This window comes from Anguilla rostrata, chromosome 4 (assembly GCF_018555375.3).
Source record: "Anguilla rostrata isolate EN2019 chromosome 4, ASM1855537v3, whole genome shotgun sequence".
Classification (NCBI taxonomy): domain Eukaryota; kingdom Metazoa; phylum Chordata; class Actinopteri; order Anguilliformes; family Anguillidae; genus Anguilla; species Anguilla rostrata.
Genome location: NC_057936.1, coordinates 24471276 through 24492052, shown reverse-complemented (window position 1 = coordinate 24492052; position 20777 = coordinate 24471276). Strand labels below are relative to the sequence as shown.

Below are 20777 nucleotides of genomic sequence, written 5' to 3'. Positions count from 1 at the left end.
ATTTGTTGACATACTTCAGTGCAACACTGCGGTTTTCATTTAACATTTTATTTAAAGGAAAACATTTTACAATAATACTGGTCCAGTGGAAATATTAAAATTGTTTCATTACAAAAGAGTAAGTACCTTTCATATCCAAGTGGTAAAACTGATACACTATGGAAAAATAGAGGTGGAGGGTCTATCAATAAAATAACGGTCCAACATAGTGCTTTGTACTGTGGCTTAAATCTATAATTCATACTTGATTCATACAGGAATTTATGCTTTAAATTCTCAATTCGCAACCCCACTTTCCCAATTGGTCCTAATGAGCAATAAAAAGGATAAAATAAATTACAGTGCAATTTAAAAGAAATAATGTTATACTGGGTAATTGCCCTTTATATATTCTGGAATGGCAGTCTCAAACAAACCCTAGATCTTACTGGTAATACTTAACTGTCAAGATAGTCCCACTGCATACGCTTACAGCATTAAACGTCTCCCAGAAAAGGAATGCAGTTTCGGTAATTTTTACGGTTCATACCCTTACCGTGGGTGTTTGCATATTCAGCACCGCACAAAGAAGCGCTGCCAACACTAATCAGTTATGATTAATGACATTTCAGTGCCTCGAGACACAGGTGCGTCTTTTTTTGTTTGTTTCAGGGTTAAACAGTGTTGTATAATAATTTTTTTAAAGAAATATCTTCCACAAAACAGCTTACATTTACGGTGGTAATGGGCATTGGAGACCGACGGAGGTGGGTAAAGAACGAGGACAGGAGAACACAGCCAGACACGAAGGAATCAACCACACAGCAGGAAACGAACCTGGTCTATGAGCAAAACATAGACGTAGCGCGCTGAGGCTGGGGGATTGTTAACAGTGTTCTCAGAAAGTAAATCTAAATAACGTTCACTAATAAAGACAAAAGATTAACGTCCCATTGCTAGCAAGGTCTAGAACGGAGACTGGAAGACGCGTCTGCTGAAACGGACTACACTGACATCCGTGGCCTTCTCCGGCACGAGCACGCCGTTCATAATGAGCACTCGAATCTGAATTTGATTGAAATAAACTGCGATGCAACGGTTGGCCCATGATTGGATGAAAGCCTGCACCACAGACCTTTTCACACGAACACGCTGAAACGCACACTCGAGCACTGGCAAACCCGTCTGGCCCTTGTCTTTTAACATGATTTTCACTTTACATAGTTTTTTACATAGCCTACTGCTATGGTAAGATAATGGGTTTATTTTTCCATTGGTGTGTTTAAGACTACATATCAAGCATATCTGAACCATTTCAATAGCATGCAGTTCTGAATACTGTATGGTGCACTTAAGTCCTCACATTCGGTGTGGCCTTGCAATAAGCTAAGGCCCCTCAGAGGGTACTGGGCCATTCGGTTTCTGTCATTATCATGTAAACACTGCTGTGTAATCAAACACATTTTCAACTTCTACTTCCCCAAGTGTACAATGTTGGACAGTAGACATATTAAAAACCTTTTCCAATCAGAAGAATAATCCATTTGTCAAACGTATTCCATTTCACTTTCATCATCAGTGATTATCTTCAGCTTCTTTGCTATCATTTCAGTGTCAGTGTTACAAAAACAGTGATATCTTTACATGAAAACAAGCTAGTTATATTTGCAACATGTTATCTTTCTAAGGGCAAAAAAATAAAACAAAAAAGTGAATTTTGCCCTGGTCAATCACATTCCGAAACATCTGTAGTACACAGACATGGGCCTACTCTGTGACTACATCTGAAACAGGTCAGGCAGGGAAAATGTATGCTGGCTAAATTAACCAATGCAAAGATATGAAATACAATTTCAAATCCTTCTTAAAAACAGACTTTGTGTTTTACAAACATCCACCGATGTGTTAAAACGTTGCAAATTCATGAACACTTCCCTTTTTAACGCCTTCACTCCTGATACTAAAATAAAGCAATTGCTTGGGAAATCTGAGGCCCACATTCATCAATCCTGCATGGAATTAGCCAACTGCTAATTGTTGGTTTTCGCAGGGAGTGATACTTGCCCACCTTAAAAAAAGAGTATTCCTGTGTGGTGACTAATAAATCCTACTCATTTAAAAGCAGTACACCAGCATGGCTGAGTAGAAATTGGCTATAAAGATATTCATACTCAAAAATATTACAGACACTTTATAAAGATAATTTTCTGAATCTGAGATGCTAGGTGTTTGTGACATAAGATGATGTGCTAAGAAGGGCAAGATTAAACTACTGCTTGATGAAAAAATATATTTTATTCCAGCCTTTTCAGTGTGTCAGACACTGAACGAACAAGAAATGGTTTTATCAGAAGTCAAAAGCCGAAAGTCAGTCACCCGGAGAGGGGAACGGCACAAACTGTTCTGGCAAATGCCATTGCAGTCGCTCTGTGACATGTACGACAGACCTGTTTCTCTCCAGTGCTGTGTATCTTTAACCACGGCACTGTCCCAGTTATTAATAACCTCACACATTTTTTCTTCCTCTATCTGAAGTACGTACTTAAAACGTAGTTGTATTCATTGCCATTTTCACGAGTAGGCTATATTTTGTTATTGATTCCTGTAATGTTTTTCCTGTAAGTTTTTTTATTAGAATATGTACTTATGGGATAACATATTTTCTGTTCACAGATATTATTGAATCACAGATGAAATGTAGCTTATTAAAGCTTAAGCTGTGGCTTAATTACAGTAAAAAAGGACTGTCATGATGCCCAGCTTCATATGACATTCTGGCAGTGAATATCAAGGGGCATTGCACCGCCGTCATTCATCCACAACGAAATGATTGTAGGCCTCCTTGTCGGCCATAACCCAGTACATTTCTTTGCTGGAAACGAACCAACTGAGGGAAAATGCGCAGATGCAATGTTAAGAGGAGGTTTGTGAGTATGCACAATTGATCAATGAGGCCCCAGGTCTCAGGTTAAAACCTATTCCAGTGTGTGACAGAGGATGTTGTAGTCCTTGCATCCTGTCAAGCCTATATAGGTCTAGACAGAAAACAACTGTCAGCACTGTGAGTATTCTTAGTTATAACTTCTAAATACACCCAGTACACAACAGGATATTCACATAACTACAGATGCCATTTTTACAACCAAAATGAATCTAAGACCAAGGTAATCTGAAATAACATTCACAGTGCTATAATTAAAATTAAATTAATTAAATAATGACTAAAAAGTATTATAGCCTAGCATATTTTCCTTTTTTTGCAAGACCAGCTAGCAAGTTTGCCTCTTGACAACGGTCTGAACTAAAGTGGGTCAGGATGTTGCTTGCACTTATAGCTAAAGGCCAGGAGGTGGTGCTAGAGAGGCCATTATAGATGCTTTTCCTTCGTAACCCCATTCTGCACGTGCTTCCTGAAAGGAGAAAAAGCTGATCGTCAGCAAGGAGGAAGGCGATAGCAGGATGAACATTAACACCAAAAGGCTATCAACTCAGTTCAAGGTAACATGATAAGGAGTGGTCTATTTTTTTGAGGAGTCTTTTCACAATACATAAGCTCCTAGATACAGTTTATCAGAAAAAACTAATTTGAACTATATAATTATTAAATTGCGCCGTAGACAAGTGTGACTGCTGAAATAGTCATACATGAACAGGCAATAAACTGAATCAAAACCTCCTTTGCTTGGGTGACAGCTATAAGGCCAGTCTTATGACTTGCACATCAGTCTCGGTCAGAAGACCCATGTCTTGAGGAATGCGAAGGACTGCTTTGGTTTCGTTCAGCGTCTCCTTCCGTGGGCCCTTACCCCTCATTCACAGCGTTCTGGTGCTCCGCGTCGTCCTCCTGCAGCTTTTGCCGCTCCGCCTTGACCTCCTCCTCGTCGTACTCACGCACATCGTTCACCTCCCTCATCTGTCCCGTCAGCACCTTCACCACGAAAAGCACGATGTACTGCAGGGGGAGAGACGGAGGTGCGTGAGACTGGAGACGCCGCAGCCCCGGCCACAGGGTGGAGCCTCGCCAAACCCACAAACCACCGGCTGTCACCCTCTATGTGCGAGCGAGCAGGTGGCGTAGCAGCGAGGAACGCCATGGCGGCTAAGCCAGGCCAGTCGAACGGGACGCCAGAGAGGATTCTCCCCCCTGCTCAGACGGGCTTTTACTGACTACACAGTCGGGTGGAGGGGGGGAGTGGCAGAAGGGTGGAGGGTGCGAGGCGCTCACCAGGAACCAGTAGATGTTCATCAGGAGGAGAGCAAACAGGAGGAAGTTGAAGAAGAAGTAGAAGGGGATCTTGGGCACAGACTCCAGGCTGGAGACACAGGAGGCGTACAGCACTTTGAGAGGGAACCAGTAGAGCCGGAACCAAAACCTGCAGCAGGAAGAGAGAAGCCCTCTTAACTCACATACTTCACTTCAGTGCGTCGTGGTGGACTTCACTTCCTGCTCCATTCAATCCAGCAACTAGCCTAACCTACACAGTAAAATGTTCAGCGTTAAATCAACTCTTAGAGTATATATGGTCCTTACTGGATTCATAAGTACCGGTACTCTGCTCCGAGTTAGCAGTGGACATCTTACTGTGTGGCTGAATCACCAGGAACATAAGGAATCCTTGGGCTAGTTTGTGCTCATGCAACCAAGATAAGTTACTACTTAAGACAACAATGTTCCATATAGGTAGAATAAAACGGTGAAACACACCTGTGGGAAAATATGTTTATTGAATTATCAAAACTATGATGTTTTGACCACCTTGGCCTAAACCAGACTATATGGGTATAAGGAATCCCACACACCTCAGCTGTTTCCTGACAGGCACCCCCTCCTCCACACCTACACCTCATACCTACACTCCCTGTATTATGAAGTCATCAACCTCTTAGCCAGCACAACTGCACCAGTTTAATAATACAATAGACAGAAACAATAGCTGCCACGGTTATGGTTAATACCACTTCAATTCATTAAATTCAGTAAATTAATTTAAATGTAAAATGAAAAATGTTCTACGAGGATATTACGAGAACTATTTAATAGAATGGAATTGACTGAACTGGAATTGACCTCAATCCTGATAATCACCTATCTCAACAGAGCAAACAGTTTAATATGGTATATCCAAATAAGTGTCCTATCTTCACTGTTTAATGATAACGTTAATCATTCCAATGCACCACACCAGGTTCATAAAGTGAGTTAACAAATGGTTCATAAAGTGAGTTAATAAATACCATCAAAGTATTTACTATGTATCCATGGCTTTTGAGCTTCTGGACTGTTTGGTCAGTTGGATGACCGCAAGAGAAAGCCTCACCAAGTGATACTGAAGCTTACAGAGCCCAAGTTCGAGAGGACGTCGTTCAGCATGTGGTAAACACCTCCCCGGGTCTTGAAGTAGACGTTGAGCTTGGTGAACTCCAGCAGGATGTCATTAATGTCATGAAGGAATAGAACTAGAAGTCCTATGTTGTGGTACCTGGGGGGGAGGGGTGTACACACAAGGGGTCAGAAATATAGCCATACATTGAACTACTGCTCCAAGAAACTTATTTTCACCTTAATGTCAGACCCCAGTTCAGATCCAATAAACCAGCTGTAGTGAGTTTACTATGGGACAAACTGTTTATTTGTTCAAAGTGCTGAGTGGAAGAAAAAAATCAGTACACCCTGTAGTTCTCCAGGACCAGCATTGTGGACTCGTGTTCTACAGTCAATGAGAGCCCATAAGCAAAGTCCTGCTGGGAACACATGAGCATGGGCCCCTCTTACAAGGTCCAGAGTGCTCTCACCTGAAGGCGTAGGAGAAGGTGATCAGTGCCAAGGTGATGATGTGATGCACTACCATGACCGAGGAGTCCTTTCTCCAGGCATCCATGTAGATGGTGGCGTATATGGAGTGGCCGTAGAAGCTGCCCTGGATCAGGTAGGCGATGGCGATGTCGGTGGGCACGGACATCCCGCTCTTCCAGCCTGGAGGCAAAGACAGGGCCTCAGTTTAACAGTTAAGGTTCACATGGGGCAGACAACTGACTGACTGTCACATTGCATGTTCTCATCCAACTCCAATCTACTGGGAGGTTCAAAGAGCCCACATGACTTAACAAACTCCGTGTTGTTGAATGGAAAAAATATTTTTTCCATTCTTGAGAACTTCACTCTTTGCACGTTACCAAAGATATTTATCCTGACTCTTGCTGGGGTAAAGCATAAAATTCTACAGCTTAGCTTAATGAAAGTGTACAGAGCCACGTCTCAGACAACCTTTCCCAGGGGTCACTGCTGTAAACAGGGGTTCTGGGGTTTTCGCACAGTGCTGCTTGATCTTTGGGTTCAAGATTAGCAGTCAGGACAGCACCCAGGGATGAGGAGAAACGCTCACCGTAAAAGACAGAGGGGGGGTCGTAAAAGAAGGAATAGTGGGTGAAGAAGAGAAGGTATGTGCTGTACGACCAGGACATGGTGTAGAAGAGCAGCTTCCACGCGCTCTCCGGCATCTTGGCAGTGTCCTTCGGCAGGAGGCAAAACCATCGTGCTAACGGCTGCAAGAGAAAAGCACACAGCATGTCGCATTTCTGCAGGTGGGGAAAAGCCTCTCAATCAACCGCTCATGAGCTAGATGGCGCCTCGCAGTACACTGTGTTCCATTTGCTGTGTTAACGAACCAGCTCCCCGACCGAACATCAGACAAACCACAGACGCGCCGCAGAAGCTGCGTTACAAATGAGTGACTCAGACTGCCTGCCAAGAACAGCTCTTCTTCAGCATATGTATTATGTCTGTTTGTAGACTGCCTGATCAGCAAAAATGCAGGAAGTGGAAAGCACGGCTTCCTGGAGTCTTGTGACCCTCCCAGTAGACCCCCTTAGCAGACCAAACCAATCAGCGAAGGACACGGCGGCTGACATCGACGCAGCCGTGCAGCGCTGATAAGAACTCTGCTCAGCGGCAGGAACCTCAGCTGCAGGAGGCTCAGCTAGTCCCACTGACACACCAGACCAGAAATCGCACCCAACACCTTATCTGTTAACACGACGCGGCTATCTGCACTCTTCGCAAATATTAACTCCGGGTCAGGCACGAGGCTCAGAGAGCCGCGGCGAGCGGAGATAGAAGTGACCGCGCCGGCGTTTGTCCAACTGTCTCGATTGCTTTTATCTTTCCGGCGGCGAACTCGGCCACGTAGTTAGCCCCGGCCACAGGGGCAGCCGTCCAAGCCGCGGGCGCTCGGGACGCGACCGGGAGCGCGCTGGGACGCCGCTGGCGGGAGGACCTGTGCGCTCGCGCGACGGGGGCCGGTCAAGAGATCGGCCGTGTCCCGCGCGCGCGAGGCTCCGCCTCTCCGGGTTCGGTGGGGCCCAGACGGGACACCGCGCCGCACGCCTGAGTCTGCAAACAGCAGGGAAATCATCTCAGGCCTCAGCCCTCGCAGGCTCCCTGCCGCACTTATTTATGGAGGCCAGCTGTCGGCAGAGAATCCGCACCCCCCCATCACTCACACAGTCTGCCTGCCCCGGTGGGGGGGGCACGAGCACTGCCACACAATCAAGACTTATCACTGCCGATTCCACAGCAAGAAGTCAGCAGATGGGAAAAGTAGAACCAGGTTTGCTGACAGAACCCGCAGTTTCCGTTATTTATCTGCTTCCTCATTAACTTCTGTCTTTTTGTGCATTCTGTCTTCATGGAAAGCTTCCTGTCGGTGCCTGGACGGAAGAGAATGTCAGACCGACTTGCGATCGCTGTAGGATTTGGATTGCGACACTGCTGCACTGAATGGATTTAATGGACAGGGGAAGTCAAATATGGGAGGGGTTTAATGCTGGCCACATTTTGGAACTACGTGTTCCCTGTTCCTCTGACAGCTGGTCTGAGATGATAAAAGTCACGCACAGCAGCGTCTGTGCAGCAGTACAACAGATTCCATCTGTATTCTGTCTGAATTTGACCAGTCACTTGGCACCAGGAACCTCTCTTTTCTATTCACAATTGCTCTATGGAAGGACTTTCACAAGAAATCACTGGTCTCCCTAGCAACCAGTTGGCGATAATGGCTTCTGTTGCCAGAAAATGACAATGCAGCAGAAATATTCTCCTCACGACAGCAACAGCTACTCTACATTCCCTGTCTTACCCTCCCCGTCCCTTTCCCACCCCCTCTCTTTTTCTATACTTTCACCCCTTCTGTTTTTAATGGAGGGAAAAAAGGCTTACGTAAGAAGGGCTGAACTGAGGAGTGAGAGAGTACATTCATATGGAGTCTGGTTCAAAAAAAAAACTCTAGCAGGAACAGCGAGAAGACAGCTGTCAGCGGAGGAACAATAGGCCCCTCCCCCAAATTGAGGCAGACAGGGCCAGACAGCTCTTTGTTTGCAGCGTGCCTCCACCCTTAACCTTGACTGCCTCATCCCGCCAAACACAACCCCTGACTAGCCAATCACCTCCCTTTCAGCATCTCAACCGACAGTAACCCACAAATTACAAGGCCTCTAGATCAATAAAATAAAATTCATAGGCTCGTGTTTACAGCCGCAATCAGACTATTGATATTTAGCGCCTCGGATTAAAGAAGTGCGCTGCACAAAGCATTTGATGAAAGACAACTGGCGGCGCTTTGATTTCTCTGCGCTGCTTATTCTAAACAGACCGTGAGAGGGGAAAGGCAGCTATGCAGCAGCAAATGTCACGCTACGGGATACGGTTACACATACAGATGGTGCTCTTCCCGCTCCGCAGAGCTGAACAGTCAACACACCTGGGGCTGGGAGGGTACCGTGTCCTCAGAGGAACAATTAGCCACAACATCCTCCCTTAATTAACTTCATTAATTAATACGGTCTAGGTAGCAGCCTACTCTTGACAAAAAAAAAAAGAACTAGACACAGAACTTGCTTCATGCTTTAAAGATGCAAGCTCACGCGACTGCTCCACTTCCCCACTCCATTATGTGATCTCATCATTACACGGCATCAGATAACCGTTTCCTACATCTCTGTTTCCAGCAGTTTAATTTCAATTACAGTAATTCTAGGTGACCGCCAGCGACAGTGAAAACTTGTCTTCTACCCTTATGGCAAGAAGGGAGAGACATAAGGACCTTCCATTATTCACACAAGATTATCTGCTGTATGCCTAACCATATGGCTGCATGTATAATTCAGCAAGCTTGAGGTCGACGGTGCTGCAAAGACATACGTCCACATAAAGGAAGGAAGTGACATTTAGTGAATCCATTGCAACTGATGCCGCCCACTTAATACAAGAACATGTGGCTTCTTCTTCTGTCCAGATCTAATCAACTTACAGGCCACAGAACTAAGAGAACAAAGCCTCCCTACGCCATTAATCTCAGCAGCCTAGCCAAATGCACAGTGATGCACAGCGGTAGCTAAATCCGTCTAAGCCGAACCCAGAACAAATCCCCTTTGCGTTTGTGTGCCCTCTTAAGACAGAGCTACCCAATGCCTTCACCGGGTTTCAGGGAGAACATCACCAAAGCCCTGTGTAATAACAGGCAGATGTGTCCACTTGTGACGTGGTCAGGCTTGCTGTCCCGCCCCAGGGCCTGCCCGACAGGAGAGAGGGAAGCGGGGTGCTTTCCTGCCTTTGTAATTCTGCAGGGACCTGCCAGCCCAAGGACAGCATGGCAAGACAGCGGATTACATGCAAAGGGGAAGGCAGAGAGGGTGATAATCCAGGTCAACAAACTTACAGATACAGGAGAGCTCTTTGTGGCACTTACTCAAATGCAGATCGACCAAGTTCAGCACGACACTTACAGCATAGGACTCAAATGGCACTTCCTTTGGCCTTTATAACTGCACTCTTACTGAGAATTATGTCGACCAAAATGCATCATTAAACCACATTAAATCTCTTCAATGGCATATCCTCTCGCTCCCCGGTGGCCAGAGAACGCTGCTGTTCAGAGATCAGGCCACTTAGGGAATGAAAGTGGTTTTTATGGGACAAAAACATTAATGGAAGAACCTCCCCAGTCTGGCATAGGGGAGAAGACACGTGTCTTGCGAAAAATGGAGATGCAAATAAGATGGCTTTCCCGCACGCAGGCCACTTTAGCTTCGCAGTTAGCTTCTCGCTAGCGCATCCCCTGGCACTCAGGCAGCCAGGCGAGCAACTGCACTCGTTCGCCGAGAAGCATCGCGCCGGAAGCTAAGCAAACTCGCTCGCGCCGCCCAGAGCGGCTTTCAAACGGCAGGGCCGGAATTTACGAGGAGGAAATAAACTGCGCCAGAGAGCAATTGGCTTATGGACAAACTGCTCCCTCAGACTGGAGTGGATCTGGAGAGCCGACAAATCAGGGAAGTATTGACCTCTGCGATGATGGAAGAGCGCTGAGTCAACGATGTTGAGTGCGGATCACACTCAGGATCCTGAGGGGCCCCAGCCAACCTAATGTGCCTTGTGTGCTCAAGGGGAAGTGAAAACAGCACACATTTCACAGCACACACACACACACAGGCACTTACAGAACTGACAACTACAAACACACTGGCGCTTCACAATTATCAGACTGTCTGCTGTGGAAAAATGGTTTTCAGGATACAATTTTTTTTTTGTGGCTGTGCATAAATAACAGGAACGTCTCAAATGTGCAATGACAGGTACACAGTGATAATTAAGGGTGCATTCGGCCCTAGAGGATTTTAAAATGTGGGAAAAATATGGCCTGACCCGAGGGTGGTTGCAGCAGCAGCCTGGTCCAGGTGACACACAGCATGCTTGCACTGCGCACACACAGAGCTCTCCCACCTCCGGAACCTGCAACACTTCTGCCTCCGGGACAGACCCACCAGGGTCCCGAGGCTGTCCTCTTCCGAAAATAAGCCTTATGTGCAAGGGGCAAGGTCTAGCAAAGAGACGCAGGCTGCATAAGCAACACTCGAGAGTTCTGGGTGTGCTCCGTCCAGTTCTCAGCTCTATGTGCAGCAGGCCATGGGCGTGCGGATCACTGGTTCGCACTAAAACCCCTAGAAGGCGACGTTTCACCCGCTGACGCATGTGCTATTTCCACACCGCACGGCCAATTCACAGAATAGAGACAGAGAAAAAAAATCGAGTGTCAAATCATGCAAATGAGGTAAAAGTGCTCCACTTAACCCGAGAGACCTGTGGGTCTGCAGAACGCTATAGAATGCAGGAGTAATGACAGCACTATACACTGCAGCAGCATCAGTGCGGGCTCTTAGGAAAGCAGGGGGATCCTGGAAGGTAACCCTAACCCACCCTCAGTCTCAAATGCTCCTTAGCAAACACATGCAGCGACCGTTACCTATCAACCTCAGCCATCAAAAGAGAGCCCTAGTAAAAGCTATAATCTGATACGCTGTGTGTATTATGCATTAGATACCAACATCTTTGGTTCAGAGCTTGTTTCAATGCACAGAAAGCTCAAAGACCTTTTATGCTTCAGTAGACTAGGACTCCTGCGTGCCTCCCTGGCCCTGTTAGTGTTCCAGTCCCTATTTTAGCAGTTAGACCAAGAAGTCACGCTCAGGCAACTTTTTGTGCAACAAAAGCTGGGCCAGAACTCCCAGGAGTCAGACAGAGCCTTTATTTCAGCCCATTAAGTATCAGTAGCAAGCTGAACAAAAGTGGACCCAGCTCACAAAATCACAGCTCTGACAAAGAAATTCATTTTTCCCCCCAAATATACAGTTTGCCATCATAGACTCTGCATGCAACAAAATGACAGCACCATCAACTGTCAAAGTTTTGGGTGGGATTTGGCAGCCCTTTTGAATTCAACAAAACTAGTCTCAATTGCAGGTAGCAGTGACCAAATAGAGCTATCATAAAAGATTGTTAGTGAAAATATAACCGATGCGAGGGAATTGAAACTGAACTCCAGTGTGGATTTAGCTATTGGCAAACAGTGATCATGTTTCCATGGCAGCTGTCACTGCCAGTGTTTTCACAGCCTGGACTCTTACTACGGGAGGCAAATGGGAAGTAGTAAAGAGAGCAGTAAAAATGGTCTTAATGGGCCACGCATCCACCGAGGGAGGTAACGAACAGCAGCAAGGCAGAGCTTCCCAGAGCACTTTCCCCGCAGCGTCCAGTGGAGTGGCAGCTCTCTCTGCAATCCGATTGGCTGGCAGCGAGGCTGGGTGCCATGCACGACAATCATGTGTGGCAAATCAAGCATGCGAGCAGGACGCATATTTCCACTTCTGCACCACGGGTGTCAGGCGGCGCTCGTTCTTGCTGCTTCCAGAGTTAATGTCATACTGCAGCTCAATGCCTCCTCGCCACCTGCCCATGTGCTCCTCGCTCTCAATCACTGAAGTTCTGTAATCAATTAATACTGTCTGGGCTGATGTATGTTATTCACTGTATCCCTTCCTGAATATCCAGCACAGTACAAATATTCAGTGTTAAACAAAGTCTTACAGAGTATGTATGGTCCCTGTTATATATATATAGACTTGATTTAATACTGGGCATTTTACTGTGAGCAGTGAGCAAAACAGTAGACCACATCCTCACCACATCCATCTAACAGCTTCAGCAAAATAAAAACAGGGTTGATCACCAGCTGTGTGCCATGCAGATAGCATTGCTGCTATTCTGTCACTGCAATTAATTATGAACCACCACTTCTAAAGTAACAATAAAATTTGGACTACATTTTCTACAGGAACTAAGGCTACTGCCCTTTATCCAAAATCCAATCCAAAATCGGCATGTCAGTGGCACTGCATGTGTGGCCACCTTGACCTTAACAGAACAATTTGCTGTGACAGCAGTTTGAATCATGAAGATTCAAACTGCTGAGATAGTCATCATACCACGCAATTTACAGCATCTAGATTGCTCACGACTTTTATGGTTTTTCACAAGGCTGTCCTCATGAAGCTTGAATTATCTTTGCTCCATTCTTGCTAAATTGAAGTTAATATTCTATTGAAAAAGTTAGGTGAGGTGAAAGGTCACACTTCCTGAATCAGTTACCTCTGGACTAGAGCACAGCGCAAAATTAAACAGTGGCAAAAGTAACAATGCTTAGGCTACATGTAGCCACAACAGCAAGCAGAGGAAGTGTTTCCCTCAGACCTAGCTAAAGGAATTACGTTAGTGTAGACAAAAATATGGTAGGGCAAGGCCATGAAAAACTAAATTGTTTGGGCAGGTTCCCAATCACACTATGTCCAAAGACATGCGGGTTAGGTTAATTGGAAAGTTTAAATTGCCCCTGGGCGTACTCCTGCTGTTGCCCTTGACCAAGGCACAGGCCTTGGAACTGGAGTTGGTCCCCGGGCACTGCACTGTGGCTGCCCACTGCTTCTACGTAATTAGGATGGGTTAAATGCAGATGACGCATTTCACTGTATGTACATGTATATGCACGTGACAAATAAAGCCTTCACATAATTGTGCATAAATGGGAGATCGAAATTGGACACAAGAAATGTGATTCCTTTGAACTGAAATGAGGCATTTGGGTTTATTCTGCTTATCTGGCCTTGCAGTAAATCAAAGTAACATGGAAATAAAGTCATAAGTAATTTGGTAATACAGTCATAAGTAATTAATTACCCACCAAAAATAAATAGTATACCTGTATTGTTTGAGCAATAAATAGGAAGAGGTTGTGAATGTTCATGTTGGATAACAAACAGATTAAAAACAATACTTAAATTCCTCATTGATGCATGGATATACTAGTTACATAAAGGCAGCAGCATACAATGGATGATTACAGCAAGTATCTACTGTACCTTAAATAAGCATGCTGTCAGTCCCCGCCGCATTACGGTCCACATCACGGCGCACACGAAGAACAGGCCAATCTCAACCCAGGTTATATAGGCATTGTCCAGAAGGGTGCTCTTGGAGAGCTCGAGACCGCAAGCGCTACAGTCCTTCAAGGCACTGGCCATGACGGCATAGCCTCTGGTGATGAGTTCAATGTAGCCAGGCATTGGTTCAACCACCCTGGCGTTAAAACTGTCATTTTCATTATGCGCGTCCATCGTGACAATCACACTGATCTAAACAGGAAACTTAATTTCGAGAAACCAATTTCTCGTCGTATATTCGTTGACTAAATAACTGCCTATGTCGCGCTGTCAGCTAACTTGCTACCCTAAAAAAACGTGAAAACTTTAAGCTGCTTAGCTTCTCCAGTAGCCTAATTCTCTATTTTCTAAATAAAGACATGGACCCATTTTACATTTGGGACAGTAATTATATCAGTGGTCTTTACAGAGGCCAAACTGTATCGAGAATAAAACAAAAAATCATGTTCACAGGCCTATCCAAAACCATACAAAGGATTACATTAATCTAATTTGAAATGTAACCTACCCCAATTAAACGAATTAACGTTTTTAGTTTTAATCCTTACCATAGTCCGATCAGATACATGTGCAATATACTGTACCTGATGCAGCTCCATCAAATGCTAATTTATCTCTGTTTAACACTATTTGTACCGGCTACCTTTGTTGGTTGCGAAGAAAAAGCGCCATACAGTCAATGCGTATCATAGGCCAAAAAAACCCCCCTCATTACTGCAGTCCCTTTGAAACCAGTGCAATCGCATCACATTTGTTTTTCTTAAAATAATTTCAACATCCGCTTCACTCTATTTTACTCATTACATAACATCACTTTACTGTTCCATTCTTAAAAATAGCACATTCCTAATAGAGGACGACCTGCGACATGACAAGTAATGAAGGAACAATAAGGATAAGGCGCGATATCCTCAATGAGCAGCCTTTTTCTGTGGTGCTGGCCAACGTGTCTTCAGTGGTGGCGTCTTGACAAGTGACAGAAATTGAACGCTACTAGAACGCTATTAATGGAAATTAATGTATCGCATTACACATAATAGAATTAATAAAAAATAATCATATACAAGTCAGACCCGTTCTTTCCATCCTCACGAAATCGTCCAGATTTCTAGTCCAGTCACGTTCTAGTATAGATATGCAGTCGGACTCCACCGTGTAGCAATGTAAAAGGAAGCGAGCGCCCAGAGGTGACGTGACGTAATTATGGTCCGCTATCCTCCTCAACTGGTAGAATAAAAAAATGAGCTTACTTAAAGCGACAGTGCACAATTACCTTCAACCATTCAGCCACTTAACAGCTCGTTCCTTCGACAAGAACAAACGAATAGACTTTCTGTAAAATATCTGTTATAGGATACAACCGTATCAAAGCTGGTTTCTTTTGTTTTAATTCTTAAATTTAAAGAAACGCTACTGAATCAATGGAAAAACCACAACTGTTTGTAAATACCCATAAACTTGAAATAGTGCAAGACTATTACAGTCAGTGAAATAAAAACGTGGACGTGAAAATGGAATTTCATCACAATTTTAGCATAAGGTTCAATTAAACACAAAGAAGCAAGTAGTCATCCCGATAGCACTTGCTTACTTGACCATTATTGAAGCAATTATGGCGCTGTTGATCCCGAAACCCAGTCGCTTAAGACTGTTGAGATGAGTTTCAAACAGTATTTCAATTACATTTCGCATTGATATGAAGACAACAATACTTGCCCTTATGGTTGAAATTTAGAAAAACACATTCATCTACCTCGGTTGTATTTCACTTAATATGACTACAGCAGGGATCTCAACCCCATGTCCAGGATTGTCATATTGTCTGTGGGTTTTTGTGGTTTCCAGTAGCCAATTTAAGCCATTGGAAATGATGCATTTGTGAAGCAATTACAAAGGCTTACCATAGACAATTGGATGATAAAAAAATAAAGATGGAAAAACAGATGCAAAACATTGATGGAAAAGACAATCTGTAAAACCATAAATTAACATATTGCACAGAAACACACAAAAAGACCACAGAACAAAACAGACTTAGTCACACAAAGTTTATTCTCAATTTGAAGGAATGCTTAGGAAAGACGATACATATCAGTACACTGAACTCAACGAGAGAATGAAACCAGGCAGCCTTCTCAGGCAACGTGTGTCCTTAACAGATGTTCTGGAGGCAATGAATGACTTGGCCACTACAGCAGAAAAGGAAACTAATGTTGTAGATTCACAGTAGTTTAAACTTTTCAGCCGTTTAAAAAATGACTACTCTTATTGTAATTGTTTTCTTTTCGATATTCAGCCTCACGTGAATTGTCCTTAACATAAAAATATACATTTATGCTGGGACTAGTCACTCATTTTCATTTACCAAGATTAAATATTTGTACAACTGCCTTTGCATTTTCCATTGACAATGTTGTTTTTTTAGTAAAATCAGGGGGATTTACAAATGTGCATGCAAATCTTATGCACTGGGAGCATACTGCATGGCCAGTCTGTCAAATTCATTCTCCTGGTAGGAAAAAAAGAAGAGAAATATTATACACATCAGAAAAACAGACAGAAATACACAGTGAAGACCTAAGATAAACTGTATTTTCACATTCTAGCGCAACCTAGAATCACCCTTTCTTATCTATCTTCAATTCAGAACTGGGAGGGTTAGGGTTAGGGTTAAATGTATTTGCAGACAAACAAAGTGTATTTGAATGCCTGACAGACGTGAAGGGAAAAATAAGTGCTGCACTTTTGATCGCAAACAGGGCACATAGCTGATTTCATGTGCAACTAGTCAAAGGTAAACAAAAACAACTGCCGATAAACCCGAAAATAAATTTGTAAAAAAATCTCTCAGAACTGAATAAAGGAGGCAAGACAAAAAATACACTGAAATCTCACCTTCGTAAAATATTCTTTAAGAAATGGATGTGCTTTGTGTGAATCTTTCAGTTGAGACATATAGCGGTTTGTAACCTGCCAAGAGAGACAACAGTTCAATGTTGTGAATGTTCATGAACCTATAAATTCCTCCATACTCTGGCATAACCAAATGAACCTCTTCAGAGAGTTGCGATGAGTCACAGTTGAAGCAAACACAATGTGGAGTGAACAGCCTGCACAGAAAAACAGCCAGCTGCACATACGCACATGCATGCATGCACACACGTGCACACGCACACGCACGCACACACACACACAACAACTTAGAGCTAATAAACCAACGCGATCTGTGCTGGGACTGGGGAGGGATGAAAAAGTACCAAGGGAAATCCCACACAGACAAAAGAACAGGCAAACTGCACACAGACAGCACTCAGAACTGATTCCAGCCCTGGTACTGAGAGCCAACCCAACACAGGATCTCAAAGTGATGATGTACTGACTGATTATAATATCACGTAATTATTAATACAAAATAACACCGGAATACAACAAGTTCTGAACATCAACAGACTAGTCATAACATTTTACTTAAGCTCTCATGTAATACCCAGTTCTTACTTAGGCTACCCATTCTGTAAAAAAAATGTTTTTAAATGGTTGCAATCTCATTGACTATTTATTGGCAATGGACTCATACTGTCATGTTACATTAATTGTAAAGGCAATGTCTTTTAACGTTTGCATTACCTGAGATTTATGGCTTGATAATTTAAGTGCACAGGACTTATGCAAGCATCACCAACACTTGAAATAGTCCTGTAAACCACCTTTGGAAATACATTTGTGAGCATCTGTTTGTGTATTTTGCCACATATTAGCAATTACACATGGAAAGACAACAGAATCATTGTGGCATAAGTTTAAAACCATTAAATAATCCCCTTATCTCCATAAACAGCCACATGCATGGTGCAAAGTCTCACCTCTGGCGCCTTGCCAAGATGCTGTGTTAGCACAATAAGGTTGATCAGAGTCTCAGGGTGGCCACTGTCCTGTAAAAGCGAGAATGCAGAGTTTCACAAAACAGTTTGTGTCTTCCCATCAACCCACTGCAAGAATTAGACACTTCACTGATGCAACATATACTGAATGAATTTTTAACTAATTTCAACCATGTTCTATGCAACCTTCCAACCACTTCCCTTTCCTTATGGCTCGTGAAATGGTAACCGATTAAAGGTAGGACTCCCTCCTAATGGAACTATTTAACAAATGTTTGTTATGTCATGACAGCTCCACTCAAAATTATCATACAATGGCCTACAACATTCTGCTTACAAAAGAGTGACTGGTAGTAGTCTTGAAATACAGTGTTTGGCGCCACCTATGGTTCAGTTTCAGTCAGTGCTGCTTAAATGCACCCACAAGAGTTTCACAGCGGAACAGCTTGAAGATGTATCGATTCCAGCTAATCCAAGCAGCGCTAAATTGTTCACCTTGTCCAGAGCCTCCTGCAACACGCCTTCAGCCTCCTCCCACTTGTTCTGGGCCATATGGCAGGCAGCCTGGCCGTTGAGCAGCAGCAGTGTCGGGGAGTACTTGTCAGACATCTCCTGGAAGATGTAGTATGCGTCCTGCAGCTTTTCTCCCCCCTGTAGAAAATCAAAAGATCTGTCAGTGTCCCTGGTTTTATACGGAAGGAAACGGCTAAGGAGCAAACAGTGCGTAGCCCACTGAGCACACAGGCACGCTGGAATCTTTGGAACAGACTTGTCACTCACAACAGCAAGGTTGACCCAGGCAGTCGACAGCTGCGTCAGTGTGGCATCTTCATCCTGCTCCTGCATCTTCTTCAGTTCCTTCCTAGATTAGAAAAAGAATTAGTGTGGGGGGAGGTAATTTAAAGAATGACATACAAAGCCAGAAAACACCAAATAATGGTTCAAGTTACTACTTTTGGCTTAATGATTGTACAAGTCATTTTACATGGTTTAAATCTCAAGCTGGTCCACAAATCACAAACAGATGAAATGCCGGTAATATGCATTTTGTAAATAGAGTACAATACTGTAATTTGATACATACCTTGCCAAATCAACTCTGTCAAGCTTCAGCAACACCTGTATGGTCATTGCCATGCTGTTGTGAAAAGAGAGAAATTGATTATCTTTGGATGTTAATGACCACAAGACAAACATATTAGCCAGTTAAACAAGAAAAACCCTGTTAAATATAGCCAGTATCCTGCATCCTACCACTCCAAACTTTCTCCTTGGTGCAGGGTCCGCAAAGCTGCATCCGTATTCCCCTCATGGAAGTAAATGGAGGCGGCCATGAGCAGGAAGGTGGTGTTGGCTACATCAACGCTCTTCGACATCTTTTTGTCAAGATCAGCCACTATAGCATCCCTGTTCAGTACACAAAGACACTACGCTTTTAAAAACAGTCCTAAAATTAATCCGAGCCATGCTCCAAAAATGTTGCTGGCCAGTTTTTTAAAATTATTTTTTAGGTGCGCTTTCAGAAGCAAAGCTAAAGCTCAAAGAACAGAATCACTTCAAGACTGATTCCGGGTATCACCTTTTGCCTTCATTGGAAAGGTACTCGGCAAACATTTTGACGGCCTGAAGCTCTGCAGAGGAGCTGGGCTTGATATCATCCAGAACCACACCGTACTTCCTCTGAAAAATATCCAGGAGGATTACTCAAGCCAAGGCAAGAATAAGTTATTTGGGACGGAAAAATATAGGTTTGCACGAACTAGTTAAAGTGAGGTGGAGTAAATAGCACAGTAGCAAAGATATATTCCGCGAAAAAACTATTTTCAACTCCACTACAGCGACTTTGTCGGCTGGTTCGCCACCTGGTCAGTGTTGGTACAATTTTACCTGGTTGGGACGCTACATGTTAGCGAACAACTCGAAAGATAATGAACACACATATTTAATAGTAGCTACAATTTGCTTTCTAGTCAACGTTACTGTATTCAACAAATAACGACGAGTAAGCCACCTTTCCCCTTACCTGGGCAATGTATGCTCTGTACAGAAACATGTCTCTTTCAGTCACTTTATCTGGGCTTGATGGCTGGAAGAATAATTTCAGGGTTTTTATGGAATTAGCTAATCATAGCGCTTTATGTTATAGCATTATAAGTCGATGTTAGGCCAAACATCACATTCATCAACTCTGATGATAGAATTTCTGAAATATCACAGCACGAGGCGAATACGGTATATTTACCTTAACTTTCTGTGCTTCGTTGATGCATTGTTGGTAACTGCCAATATAGTATGCATTTTTTACATCGAACAATTCGTCGATTTCTCCCTGTTGCGACGCCATGTTGATGGAATGAGATTACTTCCTGAACACGTAGCGTTTCTTACGTCATCTCCCTTCTTGGCGCTACTTGTTCCTATGCTGCCGCGCTGCTGCGCTGATTTGTATGTAAACAGGATCACCGACAGCCGACAAAACGAACAATAATAGTTATACCAAACGCTGTATCCTCGTTTATGCCTTTGGCATTGCTTACTGCTAACGCTGCGAACCAGATTACTGGCTACCCTACGATCTTTACGCTCTGTTACGCGGACTGTGTCACACCTGCGTAGATTTTGAAATCATTTAACAGAGTGGTTCACAACCTTGGTCCTGCGGACCCTCTGTGTATACTGATTTTTGTTCCAACCAGAGTTGCAATCCCAGAATTTTAAAAAGCTGTTAATTTTTTCCCCTAAGGAAATATTTACCATCTTATGTCAGAAATAGTTATGCATGGCATGAAGGATAAAATTCCTGTGTTGTGCATATTCTATATTGCAAACAATTACATAAAAAGGTAACAAAAAATGTACACTGATCAAATTAAGTGAATCAATCTGCTCCTAACTGGGTTGTTCCACATATGTGTTTCATTTCGTTCATCATTTTTTTTAGGCATGTTTGTTTTCATTTGCATTGTCTTGAAATTCTTAATAGCTACAAAATTGTTAGTTTTAGTGGCCATGTGTTCACACTTTCATCAACTATAATCATATTGATTCACCTCAATCTTTTATTTGATTAGTTAAATAATTTTGTTACCATTT

At 43.6% G+C, this 20777-nt stretch overlaps 2 protein-coding genes across 2 annotated transcripts; both read right to left on the bottom strand.

The window, feature by feature from the left end:
* Nucleotides 1-32: 32 nt before the first annotated feature.
* cers1 (ceramide synthase 1) lies at nucleotides 33-14989 on the bottom strand. The gene is made up of 7 exons (XM_064331685.1): nucleotides 13723-14989; nucleotides 6363-6522; nucleotides 5773-5953; nucleotides 5298-5459; nucleotides 4205-4352; nucleotides 3786-3931; nucleotides 33-3389 (listed from the first exon to the last, which is right to left on the bottom strand). The coding sequence occupies exons 1-7, from the start codon at nucleotides 13975-13977 to the stop codon at nucleotides 3347-3349; spliced, it is 1095 nt and encodes a 364-aa protein (XP_064187755.1). The 5' UTR covers nucleotides 13978-14989; the 3' UTR covers nucleotides 33-3346.
* An 847-nt stretch (nucleotides 14990-15836) lies between these two features.
* Nucleotides 15837-20087, bottom strand: cope (COPI coat complex subunit epsilon). The gene is made up of 10 exons (XM_064331687.1): nucleotides 19927-20087; nucleotides 19708-19770; nucleotides 19264-19364; nucleotides 18939-19091; nucleotides 18769-18822; nucleotides 18465-18546; nucleotides 18180-18335; nucleotides 17667-17735; nucleotides 16699-16773; nucleotides 15837-16312 (listed from the first exon to the last, which is right to left on the bottom strand). Exons 1-10 carry the CDS (start codon nucleotides 20026-20028, stop codon nucleotides 16265-16267), a joined length of 903 nt encoding a protein of 300 aa, XP_064187757.1. The 5' UTR covers nucleotides 20029-20087; the 3' UTR covers nucleotides 15837-16264.
* Nucleotides 20088-20777: the final 690 nt, after the last annotated feature.